The 15,332-nt window shown below is 39.9% G+C and overlaps 1 protein-coding gene across 2 annotated transcripts in view; it reads right to left on the reverse strand.

Annotated features, from left to right (window-relative positions):
• Positions 1 to 15,332, reverse strand: part of nphp4 (nephronophthisis 4) — a 159,743-nt gene that overhangs the window by 116,669 nt on the left and 27,742 nt on the right. For both annotated transcript variants that reach the window (XM_034590207.1, XM_034590208.1), the window contains exons 5-6: positions 7,328 to 7,477; positions 1,881 to 2,017 (exon numbers count right to left, since the gene is read on the reverse strand). In XM_034590207.1, the coding sequence (XP_034446098.1) occupies positions 1,881 to 2,017; positions 7,328 to 7,477 (287 nt within the window). The remainder of the gene's footprint in view (positions 1 to 1,880; positions 2,018 to 7,327; positions 7,478 to 15,332) is intronic.

Genomic DNA, 15,332 nt, shown 5'->3' on the forward strand with positions numbered 1-15,332 from the left:
GGACAATTTCCTTTTTATTTTACATGAGTGGGAGCTGTAAAGGGCAGAAATCTTTTTTTTTTAAATAGAATTTTGCTAGAATTAAATAAATATGAAGAAAAATATAAAATAGTCATAATTTATTCTTTTGATTTTGCAAGTCCTTATAGATGTAAACCAGCCTGTTCTGGAAGAGGCCTGTCCATGCAGATTCTTCACTTATCATCTACATAAGCCCCAGTCCACCAGCACTTCCATAAAACAAATATTTATTTAAGGAACACATAGTACAAAGTCATAAGGTAGAGACAACAGTGACCATCACTTTCTCCACTTAACAAACTGTTATCTGTGTTTGGGTTTGCGGATCCATCCCAACAGTGTCACGGCATAATGAGAAAGAGATACAGAGTGAAAGCATTGTCATATTAATTATCATCCTCACCAAAGACACATCTCATTTAGACCGAACTCAAAAGATAGGCCCTGTGTAAAGTCACTATGAAAGTAATTGGTAGTCCATAGTCGAACCTGTCAGTTACAGTTAACCATGTGGGTATCTGTAGACAAGAAAAAGGAGCAGAGAACAGATAAGCTCCATTTAGTTTGTTGGAGGCGAATGGTCCTTGCATTGTGGCGGCAGCTGTTAAAGGGCTTGTGCTATCATCCCTAAAGGGACAGACTGTAAGATGAAGGAAAGCATTGGGCTCCAGAGAATAATCTGGCCCAGTGTTGAGGCCACTGTGGCCATTTGTAATTGGAGGAGTGTAGTCAACTGATGGACCACAGAAGGATGAAATGTTATCGAAACTGTGTCTGTACCTTTATATCAGAAAATTAAAATAAGTTTTTGTGTGTGTGTGTGTGTGTGTGTGTGTGTGTGTGTGTGTGTGTGTGTGTGTGTGTGTGTGTGTGTGTGTGTGTGTGTGTGTGTGTGTGTGTGTGTGTTCGTTCCTCAGACCCTAATAGAGCTGTTTGAGGGTTAAGATTTGGTTTCTAGGGTTAAAGCATTTGCACAGTTTGCACTTGACTCGTTTTTTTTTTTGTACCTCTATCAATGCAAGTTTTCACGTCAGCAATGGAGTTTCTTGGAGTGAGTTTTGCTTCTGACATGGACACATCTAACCAACCAAAATGTGTGTTGTTGACAAGGTCACATCTTGAAGCAATAGTAGCAGATGTAGAAAAAGTTCCTCCTCTACCTAGTCTGATATAAAGTTTATGTACCAATTTATTCAATACATTTGTCTTTAGTCAGTGCTCACTGTTATTTTTTGTCTAGGATAGTCAGGATAAAGCTACAGGCGACCCAACTCCTCGAAGAAAATTGAAACAAACATGGACAGCTGGGACTGTTCAAAAAAACAGACTGAACCTTCCTCAAATTAAATACTCAAGAAAAAATATGATCTTGGCTCCAAATGTTGCAGCGATTCTTCAAACTGCCAGGACCTTAATTAATTCATCATTAACTTAAAGTAAAAGGAGCACCTGGTCATCATTACTTGATGTTGATTCAATCAATCTTTTCCTGAGGCTTTTATTAATCTTTATAATGTATTCACTAAATCTTGTCACTTTTAGTGGGAAAAGTCAGATGCGTCATAATTCATAGTCTAGTGCCGTATATTCACTTTGCCGTTGATGTGCAAAGGTTTTAAGGTTTATAATTAGGCTTATTTTAGGGTTAGGGGGCCAGACATTTAGTTGTGGTGTTAAAGATTAGGGTAAGAAGCTGGGAAATGCATTATGTCAATGAGTGTCCTAACAGCTACAGAAAGACAAGACTGTGTCTGTGTGTGCGATAAAGACAATTCCTCGCCTCAAATGAAAAACTCTGTTGCTAATCATCGTGTGCATGAACTCTACAGGCGGTGTGTGTTATGGAGGCCTGGTCTTACTGTGTTGTGGCAGTCAGCATTGATCAGCTGCAGCAGCTGGCTCTCAAACTTCTCCAGGGACGGCTGGAGGGAGATGGTCAGTCTGTTCAGGGTGAAGGGCAGCGTCTTGAGCAGCTGAGGCCTCAGCAGAGCATCTCCTGGTGATAGTGCGAACAAGGCATCAGACTATCAGCATGCCATGGCATTTACACAATTATATAATGATAATAATAATAATGGTAAAACCCCTTCTGGGTCTAAAATGGGATTCCACTCCCTCTGGTTTTCTAATTTTGTTTACAGCTCAGTAAAGGCCTGTGGTGTTGGAGTTGCTGTGGAGGAAAAACAACTGAAAAATACCATAAATATGTGAAACAAGATGTGATATATATTTTTGTGTATTCCTCTGTGTGACCCATTTGTAAAATTCCCTGACATTCCCCATCATCCAAAGAAAATATGTATAATGGCATCCCACAAGTACTCGAAACCTGCAGTCAAGTGGAAAACACGCGGTTTGGTACGGTGTTACAGCCGTGATGAATCTACTCGTGTGTTATCTTATAAAGTAAAGTGAACTCTCCCCCTCTGTGCCAGAGCTTCAGTTTCCAGAAACACTTGCTGTTTCATGGCAGCTTTACTTGATACGTCCGCCTCAATCTGGACTCCAGAGATACTCCACTTCAAATGTCGTATATATGTCTGTAGAATTTATGTTCAACCCTTATCCCCTACAGTTGTTGTTTGTTGCAGCACTTGTCTGTGTGGAGGCCAATGTCAATCTGTCTGTTTCACTTTGGTCCAGAATGAAATATCTTACAACGATTGGACAGATTGTGATGAATCGAATAAAATAGAAATACCTTACTGTTATTGTGTTGTAAAAATACAACAAAATTAAGAATACCCACCAGGTTTGTGCATAAAAGTTAAATAAAAGTTAAAACAACACATTTCACAAAATATATTATAATAACAATATTTTAATAGAAACCTAATATTGATAAGTGTATATTCAGCAGATTGCACAGTCACCAGTAGTTATTTATTACACATTTCACAATAATTATTATACAATAGTTATTGTTAAATAAACAATGAAACTAATGCAGTTGGTGATGCCTCAACTTTTACACTACAGCTTCAAAAACTGTTAAACGGGTGATTATGTCATCTGGTGTACTCTGGCAATCCACTGACTTCGGAGCAAATATTTGTCCCATGGTTTGGTTTATTTACTATGGTTTTCGTTCTCTTTGGAATCAGCATTAACTGTAGACTCCTTGGGGGATACTTTACTAAGCCTGATTTTAGATCACTGCAATTTTCAAACTTAGCAGGTTATTGACTCAGAGTAGAGCCACTAAAAGTTCTACCAAACAAGATCTGAGGATGGGTTGCCTTGACAGTTGTTGTAAATGTCTGGAGAGCAATGGAGGGTGAAAGAAAATTATTTCTGCTGCTGAACTTTGAATGAAGAAACTACATTTTTAGAAGTGTGAATTCACCCAAAAAGAAAAGGCAGTGATTAAATTATATATAATTATAATGGCTGGTGGTCCTGATCAGAGAGTTCAGATCGTTCCCCCAGACACTTCCTAACCATGTCAATGCCTACTTAACACATCTGGCAGCGGTTCATTATTTATAGAAGTGTAATTACAATTGTAAGTCTTGGTTTAATATTAGCAGCAGCTGCAGAGGTGCTAGTGAGTCACTTGTGACAGAAACTTAAATCTCCCACCTTCACTGACAGCCAGATGGCCACTCAGAGGTGTACTCATTTGAACTGCTAGTTTACAACAGCCTCAGCTGATGCAGCGCAGGCAGTGCAGAGTGAAAGAATATGACGTGTGAGTGTGTGGTGGTAAATTTGCGATGAAAACTGTGTAGCAGTGTATACACAAAATACTTTCTGTCAAGCATCATTTATTGTCATATTTCATGCTCCTTTATGGAGATATCCATGAGGAAATGCACCCTTTTCTTGGCAGCAACCCTCAGACCCACTCATACGTGGTAAATTGCTGGAATATCTGTCAAAACATTCGAGGAAAACTTATGTCCCAAACTAATGGCATGAAGAATCCAGGTCCAGGCACTCAAAGTGGTTTGAGAAATGTAAAAGGCCTGTATTTCAAAGGGCTTGAAGCTTTAAAAAAAAATCTGGGTTTACTGAAACAGTGTAATTATTTGCAGTCACTACAGATGCCCCTAATTATGCAAACCTGTTTTTAGGACTATGGGAGTAACAACACATCTTTTCACAATAACCCATTTAAAGAAAGAATTATGTGGTGGGGCAGATACATTCATGATGTCATTTTTTTCTTTTAGGCGTCAGAAATAGAGCTTCTACATTTCCATGCTTACATAAACAGCTTAAATGAAAATCTTAAATTGAGCTTAGAATATGACCTACAAGTCATTCACTTTTTGGACCTATGGATCTCAAAGGATGACCAAGGTTATCTGCACACCTCCATCTTTAGAAAAGCCACTGACCGAAACACGGTATTGCATGCAGACAGTTTTCACCCTCCATGGCTTATTAATAATATCCCATTTGGACAAATTCAGAGACTAAGATGTATACGTGACTCTGATCAGGATTTCCACATTCAATCAATGGACATGCAGCAGCGCTTCAGAGAAAGAGGGTATCAACCCCAGATTCTCACCCGGGCTCACAACAGAGCTCTGTCACTTGAGAGGAGGAACTAGCTCAGTCCCAAATTACAGGAAGAGCAAACCCACAACTTTGTTACACGTTTTAGCAAAGAAGCTGTCCAGATCAAACATATCATAAAGAAAAATTGGGAGATCAATGAGAGCGATTATTCCTTATGGGAGGTACTCACTGAATCCCCAGGGGTCAGTTTCAGAAGGGCCCCAACTTTTAAGGACAAACTAGTCAGAAGTTACCTTCCTGCTCCCAAATCAAACACATGGCTTTGCCGATCCAAGGGCAACTTCTGCTGTGGTAATTGCATTTATTGTGACAATATTGTGAAAAAAGACACTTTTAGAGATGTATTTACCAACGAAATCTATCCTATCACCAGTTTGGTCCTCTGGCCAAACGCTACATAGAAGCCCAACATGGGAGCGATACAACCTTAATAGTGTCAGGTATTGAAGAAATCTGCTCTGATGCCAGGGACGAGAGGCATGCTGGATCCATGTCCTTAAAGGCACCAGTTACCCTCGTCTCAATGAGGAGTTGGACTTCCCATCTTTTTTTATAATAGATCACATAGTCATCAGTTGATCATTCTCTGTGGTTTTCGCTCTTCAAACCTCTTTAAATATGCTCAAATTGGTTTCCTCATTGTAAATAATATTTGTTATCACTTTAGTGCACTTGTAGTATTGTTTGATATAATTTTCACCTAACCGCTGCATTTTAATGTTTGTTGTCTATCGTGGATTCTGCCCTCATCTCTCCTCTTTCTGCACCATCGTTAACAACAATGGTGTTCATGACAGCCAGCAGGGGGACTTCCTCCATTTTGTTTATTTTGTTCACTGTGTCATTCCCCTAGAGGCCAAGAAAAAAACTAAATGTGGGAGGACCTTGTCTTTTCCATTTTCTATATCGTATTTATTGTGCAATGCCCCTAGAGCCAGGTAAAATACAGCATGTTTTAACCCCGCCCACCTGTAGTGACTGCAAATAATTACTCTTTGTCTCTGTGTGTCAGTACACCCTGATGAAGGCGTCAGCCGATATGCGTTTGTGTATTTTAAAGCCTTTTACAGTTTTCAAACCACTTTGAGGGCCTGGACCTGGATTCTTCATGCCATTATTTTTGCACATAAGTTTTCCTCAGATTTTTTGACATGTATTCCCTTCCATGAGCACCAGTGGTTTCTGGGACACCAGTAGAGCTCCTGCCACCTCTTTCTTTGCTGGAATATCTATTCCTTACTCATTGATATTAGCACTTGTGTAAAACAATCCAACAAAAACTGTTTCCATTTGGATACCTGGGGTAAAGTGAATAGGAACAGTCTGTAGTAAACATCTCAGCCAGTGGATGGAGTGGGCAAGTCCACAGTAACCCCTTTCAGAAACAACAAAGCGAAAATAGCCGGTGTGATTTTAATCTCTTCAAGAGTAATGTAGCCATCAGGCGTTTCATTGCAGCCCTCGTCTGTGGAGAGCAGAATGCAGCATGAATATCAAGACGGTGGCTGTGGTCTTAAAAGGCAGCTTAGGTCTCCGCTGCTCACACCCCAGAACATGAAGAGGATTAGCCAGCTACCATACCACCCACTGACTCCCAATGATTATAGCTCTGCACTGTCAGACTTCATTACATTCCCCCTTAGAAACTTACTTCCTAAGTACTGCAGACTTTTCAACTTCTGATGGAGCCAAGTTTGCGAAAAGCCCACTTCCAGGTGTGAGTTGGTTCACATTTCTAAGTATTCTGTAAAGGTGTCTGTCGATTTCTAAAGTGAGCTGAGGTGGCTGAAAACATTTTGGTTCAGGTTATGGTGAATCTTGAAATATTTATTCAATAGAAATTGTTATTAATTGCCAGAATGTTTTAATATTTGACAATAAAAGAACTATTTTAACCAGATCTACTTTAACTTTCTGATTTAATTGTAATGTAACTTTTAAACGAACTTTTGGTGAAATAAAGAATCTTGTTTTCCACAGAAAAATCCCCTCTAATGTTTAAATGGTTTTTTTAATGATTTGTCTTTGAATATACTTTTGCTGTTATTTTAATTGTGTGTAAACTCAACCAAACTTTCAGCGCTGTTTACACCTCATTAGATTTTGTTGTCCAAATGACCCTGTGATCACATCCAAACAGAAACTAATATCAAAATGTCCTAAATGGTGTTGTGTATTGTACATTATGTTGCTTTTTACCAAAAAAAGCAAAGAAATTTAGGAAAAATGTTGAAGAGACTGCATAGAGAACTGTAGGTGATTGAACATTAGAGGTGAATTTCAGGTGGCTCAATATTGAAATCTGACTAACATGAATTCATATTTTCAATCATGGCAAAGCAAACATTTTTCTTTACCCACCATTTTCAACCATTTGGCTCATTGGTCTTGACCATTCTGCTATTTCTCATGCATGACGTCAGCAAATTTGATACTAGTCATATAAAGCAAGTGTGTTTAACATCATCTTAAGGACAACCACCCAATCAGATGGCAAACAGTATGAATTCATAAACACAGAATCATTTTATGGACCTGCTGGCAAAACCAACTAATCCAGACTTCTTACACAGTTTTCGGTTTTTGAAAGTTTTTAATATATGTTGAACTTTTTCAATTTAGTAATGACAACATGAACTGGACCTGTCCAGGATGTACCCTGCCTCTCGCCCAATGTGCTGGAATGCCCCCCAGCCCATGAAAGTCCTCTACTGTTGTCAGCTGAGGCCAAAATCTTAAAACATCTGAAGTGTTTTCCCAGTGACATGAACTTTACCTGTTGGAGAAGCTGAGAGCCCAGGAATGTTCTCATCTCCGGATACAAGGACATTCTCTGGAAGGAGGTGCATCATGGAAACCAATGCAGGGTGTTTTTTTACCACACAGTCCAAATGTGTGCCATCTATAGTCTTCAAGAGACTGCGGTCTGAAAAAACAAAAAGAAACATAGCATATAACATATGTAGGTCAAATATTTCATTTGCATTTTGAACACAAATAGGTTGGATCTGATAACCCACGACACCATCAATCCCTACCCAGTCAAAGAACTGTCATCCATTTCCTGTGTCTCATATTTCCGCAGAAGCACTGAGACACCTGACAACATGAGGCCTAACATGCAAACACTCCCATATTTCATTATTTCATTTGCCTGTTTTTGACCTAGGTGCAATGTTCCATTACACTGCGAAAGTCATTTTCCGAGGCTCAACAGAAATGCCAAACATTCAGCTTGGAAAACATGTTCCACCGGAGGAGCGCTGCACCACATACGAGGCAGGAGCCATGTGCAATGAGGTAGACACTTTCATCTTTCAAGCAGGTCATCCAGTGACAAGTGACAGCCCACAATTCCTACCATTAACACAAAGCACCGACCATTTGGAGGCTGAGCAATGTGATGTTTGACGCGCTGCATAGGTTGGCTTCCTTCAAGCCTGAACAGCATCGCAATCTTTCAGTCTGACAGAGTTAATGATTCCATCCTCTAATGGCATCAGTGACAATCAATACAGGAAACTCCATTCACTCCCATAGGGTGTTTCAACAAGCTGACAGTAGACAATCTGAAGACGGGTCGTTATAGATAGTGAAATGGAGGTGATGTCCGAGAGCAGTTAAGTGATGGGTTCAATTATTATCACCGTAAACAGTGGTATAAAGATAACACCTGAACTCACACAAACACATACAGCAGTTTTGTGGAAACATACTGGAAACTGAGGACCAGCAACCATAATATTATTAACAGAGCAAAAACGGCTCTAGAGCTAATTGTATTTTGGTATCCGAGTACCCAGAATTATACATACTAACAACAAATATAGACATTACATTGCAAAAACTGTTTTACTTCAAAATGATTACATATGAGCTGTGTCCCAATACAGGGACCGCCTCCTTCATGGGACGAATAGACCAAACCAAAATGAGACGGTTGTAATCTACAGATGATTTCTGTGATCTGTGTCCCCGGCTTGTCCCACCCTTACCGCTGTCACCTAGCAACAGAGCTGCAGTTAGCCATGATGAGAAAGTTTGAATGCCCCTTGTTCTTTTATCGTGTTTAGCGTAGATGTTTGGTTGAGTTGAAGCCTGAGTTGAAGGATCGGACATCTCATCGCTTGCTGACTCCATAATCTCTTTGAAAAACTGTCAGCAAACTGCAATGAATCGCAGGTAGTCTTCAAATGCAGCCTCTCAACGAGGCGGCACCTGAATTGGGACGGAGTGATGGGAGTAGAGTACCGTGTAACCCTTATAAGAGCTACAAGAAACATTACAACCTATTGTTGACAATTGGAGAGCTTACAGAAGGAGGCAGGAAATTTCTGCAACTTAATTAGTGACCGCACGGGATATATATATATTTATATATACAGTATATATAAAATTATGTGCCCAATATACTGTGCATTTAGTACTGTGCAAAAAGTTTCTGAACTATAAGTAAAGCGGTCAAAGTTTGGAATAGTTTTGTTAACGGTTCACTTCATATAAAGTACATTGAGCTAAATCAATCAATTGTCATTGTGAACATTCTTTGCCTTCAAAACAGCACCAATTCTCAGTGCACAGCTTTTTTAAGGTACTTGGTTGTTTCAAGTGTCTTTGGGAGTTTGCCTCAGCTCTTCTGTGGCTTTGGTCTGTCTCAGTGTTTTCTGTCTCTTCATGTAATCCCACGCTGACTCTGTGACTTTGAGACGTGGGCTCTATGGGGGCCACACCATCTGTTGCAGGACTCCTTGTTCTTCTTATGGCTGAGCATCGTTCTTTATGACCCTGGCTGTGTGTTTGGGGTCATTATTGTGCTGCAGAATGAATTTGGGACTGATCAGGCACCTCCCTGATGGTACTGTGGGATAGATAATATCTAAGAAGATTAAAACGTCTGCACAGAAGTTGGTCTGCAAATATTAAATATTCAGAGAGAAAAATACAGTTGCACTCTACAGACCACTAGACACATTTGATGGAAATGTTCAAATGTGTGAATACAATATGATATAAAAAAGATTATCTACACAGTTACCAATAAGAGCCACTACAGAGGCTGGTAATTTTTTTCACTTCATGATCTGTGTTACATACGAGACACTGTCGGAGCCTCGGTGAGAGAGCTGGATTGCTTCAATTCTTCAAGCACTAGGGGGCAGCACTTTCCCCTCGCAGCAAGAAGGTTCCCGATTAAAACTCCAGGTCGGCTGGGGTCATTCTGTTCTCCCTGTGTCTGGGGAGGTTTTCTCAGGGCACTCCAGCTTCCTCCCGCAGACTTTAAATTGAACAATGGTGTGAATGTGTGTGTCTCAATATGTTTTATGCTGGCGATATCCCGGTGACCTGTCCAGTGTGAACCCCGCCTTTCACCCAAAGGTAGCTCGGATTGGCTTGGTGAACCAATTTTAGGTTAACTGCAATCATAATGAAGTGATGAAAAACTACCCAAGATTCCACATTCTGGAAAAAAAACCCCTGCTAAATATACAGAGAACTGATTGTTTTTCTTCACTAAACTGTTATCAGCTTTTAAAAGATTTTTTCTGTTTTTCTGTTCTCGTCCTGAAAACGTTCCTTTCTAGCAAGGAAGAAACAAATACTCAGATATCATCTAGTGGTACCTTAACAATACATTTAAATTAGATTAAAAAATGATTGAGGACATGAACAAAAAAATTCCTTTACAAATCTACTCTAAACTATACTATAAATAGCAATTCGATCAATATGGGGTCAGCTATATGGGATGACTGAAAATAGATTTTATGATAAATCTACTACACATAAATTGTATGTCAGGGACTTGAGGGAGAGTTAATAAAGCTGCTCTTTTCCATTCAGAAGAAAACCCAATTAAATTAGGAAAAGCCAATGGGTTCACATGGGTAGAATGTCCATTTCTATTTTAGAAAGGCTTTCATCCAATTCCAGGGCAGAGACAGTGTGTTTATCTTGAAAGGGACTGAGCAGGGAAAAAGATGATGGAGTACATCCCTGTATTCTCCTCCCCCACCCAGTCCATGACTCATCCCAGCCAAACCCTTTAACTCTTCAAGAGTTAACTCACTACAAAAAAGTGCTTACATCTTTAAGTCAAAAAATGAAAAATGGTTTGGGGAAATCTCTGAGGTTGCAGCTTAGCTTCCATTCTGTTCTACAAACATTTTCAGCAGTGACAGCAGCTTTCAATGAGGAAAGCGTTTCGTACCGTGAAACACATAAGAAAGTAGGATGGGTATGAAAGAAAGAAAAAAAATCAAGCAGAACTTTCTTAACACAGATGGTGCCCAGGTGTCTGCAACTTTTTCATCATTTATTTCTCGTTATTCATTATGCATCAAGCTTGGGTTTCAGTCAGATGTTGTGCATAGATTAGAAAACTACCCCAAAATGTCCTTACAGCAGTGGCGTGGTACCTCAGAGTCAGTTGGCAAGAGATGAACCAAAGAAACAGAGGGGGGAAGAAAATGGCTGAGCATCAGACAAAAAGAAGCTGTGGTCCTGGGAGAAGAACATAAAAGATGAGATGAGTGATTTTGGAAAAGGGTTCTACTGCCAAGTTAGGTAAGACTGAAGGACGGTGACTTGCAAGATTTGTTCATTTCTATATTTGGTACAAAGCAAAGTAGGCCTTTACATCTAGCGGCCCTATTGTCGATTTGCGTCATTTACAGACTTGAATTTAAATGTAAAGTTTGCACTTTCAGCATCACAGAAACAATCAAACCCGATTTTTGCTTTGGAATGAGGAGAGGCCACGTCGTTCTTTGCAGCTACTGTTCTGCATTAAGTAGCACGATGTGTTGTCGGTCAGGTGAAATAAAAACCACTTAAACAATCCCATCAAATGAAATTAACAACATAAGCAATAGTGATGTACAATGTATACCACTCAATTCCCCCGCCACTGCATCTACAGTATATTGTAACAGTGAATCCTGCAGTCAAAGACACAGTTGTAACAGGTTGGCCAGAGCGTTTAGAAAGCTCCCTGCAGTGTTGGCAAGATAAACTGTTAACAGTGTGATAGAAACTACCTAAAATGACAGAAACCATCCGTAAGAAAAATGTATTTTTGACGTGTACTCTGATGTTTTAGGTGGTTCATGCCCCATCCAATAACATAGAGGAGAAAATCAAGACGATTTGGCTTCACTTTGTCCATCTCTATATACAGTCTATTGGACTACCTGATTGTAAAGGCAGTGATTGAAAGGAAGAAGAATGTATTACAGATGAGGGAGACACCTCATTAGCGTTAGCATCAGATAAGAGAGAGAGAGAGAGAGAGAGAGAGAGAGAGCACCCCACAGAATCAGAGTGAGGGAGAGCAGGGCCTGGTGCGCCCCCAGAAGCTTAGTTTTACTCAATGCAATGAAGTCATAATCTGTGTCCAGTTTTCTAAATTGCTCTGATGAAGTCCGTAGTGTGTTTGAAATGCTAAGTTTCCTCATGAAATATAAAGTGCATCTGTTCTGTGCTGCACTGGCTCGTCTCCAATAACTGGGTGAATTATTCAGTCAATCTGGGGCCCTTTGAAGTTAAAATGTTAACATAGCTAAGGTCACCTGTGGTATTAAGCAATCAAGAGCGTCTGCATATAATTTCCCTGATATTACCTGTCAAACTGTGAAACCAAGGGAGTAAAGCTACAATACAAATGTGATAATTGGTGATTCAGGTGAAATGACCAATCAGTGAAAGAAGAGAAAACGCCAAACATTCCTTTCTTCCAGAATGTGATGCTTTTCTTTGTTATATTGTTAATCCCTGTGAAATGGACTGGTCAACAGACCTTTTGTAGCAAACAATTTGAAAACTGTAAAGGAGTCTGATAAATTCTGATAAACATTTTTCACACATTTTCTTGCCTCATCCATCCTCTTATTTCTTCCACCATTTTCTGAGATCTCACCAATAAACTTTATTGAGTGTTGTTATTATAAGGAAAATAGTACAGTATCTACAAAATAAGTTCTAAGTCATAGCTTAATACACTAACATTAGTCTGTAATGAAATAAAACTTTCTGCTAATGTCAGTCTCTTCCTTGTTCATTTAGAGCTTTTAGATGATCCAGAAACACTATTTCATAGATCTTAGTCTATTTCAAATAGACTGTTATTGTAGATTGAAATGTTTCCAGAAAATAACTTGAAATCATTGTTAGAAACATTATTTTGCCGTATCAGTCAGTAATAGCGATAACATAGCAGATAGTTTGAAATTGTTGATGCAGTCATAAAGCAGAGTTTATCCTGGTTCGATATGAACCTAAAGTGGAGCCACAAGGGGAAATGCATTGTTTAACTTCATTATGTTTGTCGGAAGTTTGAAGTTCACCCAAACAGCAATAAAGCTTGGTGTAGGTGGTGAAAACAAACATTCAGATCAGGTGGGATGCATTACAGACAGATATATAGGGAAAACCTATCAAAAACATCATTACCTGCCACAGAGTGGCATATTAGAGATGAAAAGCTTCATGGTGCTGCCTTCCTGTCCCCCACACAGGGATGACCCACATGAAGGCCACGAGCCCAAACGCGTCACTCTTGTTCAGTATGCTGCGAGTGTTGCTGGAGTTTTAAACTCTTCTCCATGCACCTTGGAAGTAGGTGAAAATGGGCCAGAAACATCCGCTCTGGCCCCCTCACAGGCATAAACAATATATTAATGCAACATGGTGTTGCTTCAAATTAAGATACGTTAATGTGAACCCAATTTCCCATCTGTTTGTTCTCTCATCATGCTAAGAGTACCACAGAGGACCACCCTCCATCCTACTCATTTCATTTTGTCTTCTCTCTATTCCATCTCTCGTTTCCTCCCAGTTGGTTGAGAGGAGAAGCTTTGCTCACGCCAAAGAGCCTCCTGCTTCCCTTCGCGCTTGTTCTCTCCTCTCATATTTGCCTCCCATCTTTTAAGACTTTAGAAAAGCCCCAAGGCAACTTCCTCTCCTATCTTCCCTTCTTCCTTCCTTTCACCATTTCCTGCCTCTTGACCCTGACTTTAGGACATGTGTGTGTGTGTGTGTGTGTGTGTGTGTGTGTGTGTGTGTGTGTGTGTGTGTGTGTGTGTGTGTGTGTGTGTGTGTGTGTGTGTGTGTGTGTGTGTGTGTGTCAGTGGCAGAGAGCCTCGATAGGCAATAGAACTGTGACATCTAGTCATTTTTTTCAGTCTGTTATTTACTTTGGCGTACTCACCTCTTATGTCACAGCACTTACATGTTTCCTGGCCCTTTGATCATCCTCACCTGTTCTCTACCCACTCACCTGCCCCTGCTGTTACCAGTTGAACCTCTTTATGTACAACCCTGTATCAACCCTGTATCCCTTTGTTCTCTGACAGATCTCTTCATGTGCGCTGACTCTTTCCCTGTGTATGACCCTGGACCTTTAGAGTAAAGACCTTGTTGTTTTGAATTTGACTCAACACGATTACTGTCTAAACAAGAAATCCCGCTACCTTGGCCACCCAAAACATAACTTGTGCTAAGTGCATTCTGATCGTTACTAGCGTATGAATGTTTGGGTTACAGCCCCAAACTGGCCTCCCGGCTTTGTGAGGTCACAGTGACCTCAACTTTGGAGCAGCAAATTCAATTCAGTTTATAAAACAAACTAAGTCTAAGTAGAAGTTTGTGCCAGATGATATTCCTTCCACATGATTGACCACCAAAATCGTATACGTTCATCTTTAAATCCAAGTGAACATTTGATTCATATTTGAAATTATTCTCTCAAGCCATTCCTTTAATAAAGAGTTCCCATGTATGCGATGGACGCACATGTGGACAGACATTTCCGTCTTTATGGATGGACAGACAGACAAAGCCGAGGTAAAGGAAAAATCAGAACACAAAAATGTCCAATATTGGGATAATGGACAAATGTTCAAAGTAGTTGGCACAACAAACCTAACCCTAACACAATACTTTAAATAAATAGCAGGGCTCATGTTTTCCAGTGAATTAAACTGAATCCTTTTTATCTAGCGCCACCTGCAGGCCCAAATTTTCAAGAAACTTTAAACCTTATATGCTGTACAATATTAAATTATGCCCCTTCAAAACAGAGTTAGACATGTTGTAATAAATGCATCTACCAACACCACTTTAGAGTGCATAACATGTGAGCTGGAATAGAATGAACAATTCGAATCTAATGTCCAATTAATTATTTCCAATCAGTCTCTGTCAAATAACCGATAAAAGCACAAATGCAGTTATAACGCAACTTGAATTAACTGACATTTGAACCCACCAACAAAGGTAAAGGTTATTAAAGTGTTGTTGTTTTTTCAGCTACACATACACACACACTTTCCATGTATCTGTCTATTTCTACTGTGACAGGGCCTGTAAACATATTTTCCATGTGAAAATGCCTGAACAAAACTACCTTCTATGTGGTGGCAATACATGCAGCCTTGACTCTCTTTTCCTTTTATTAGCTTTTGCTGCATGTTGTGATGCAAAGAATTCTCAGCAGAGTGTAAAGACAAAGACCACATGTTGCAGTGCAAACTTACCTACATGGGCACAGAGTACAATTGCTGGCCTTGGAGTGGAAAATAAGCTCCATTGTGTAAATGGCAGAACCATGGTTTGTTTGCACTTGCCGCAAAAGTTCATATAGTGTGTGGCCAGACCACACAGTAAAGACATACGGTAGTGAGAAGCAATACAAGCTTTCAGGCATCAGAGACACAAGGGACGGAAACAAGCTCATACTATAGCTGGCTTTTCTCACAATAAATCAACAAGCAGAGCCTTGCTGT

The sequence above is a fragment of the Hippoglossus hippoglossus genome, chromosome 7, assembly GCF_009819705.1.
Source record: "Hippoglossus hippoglossus isolate fHipHip1 chromosome 7, fHipHip1.pri, whole genome shotgun sequence".
In the NCBI taxonomy this organism is placed as follows: Eukaryota; Metazoa; Chordata; class Actinopteri; order Pleuronectiformes; family Pleuronectidae; genus Hippoglossus; species Hippoglossus hippoglossus.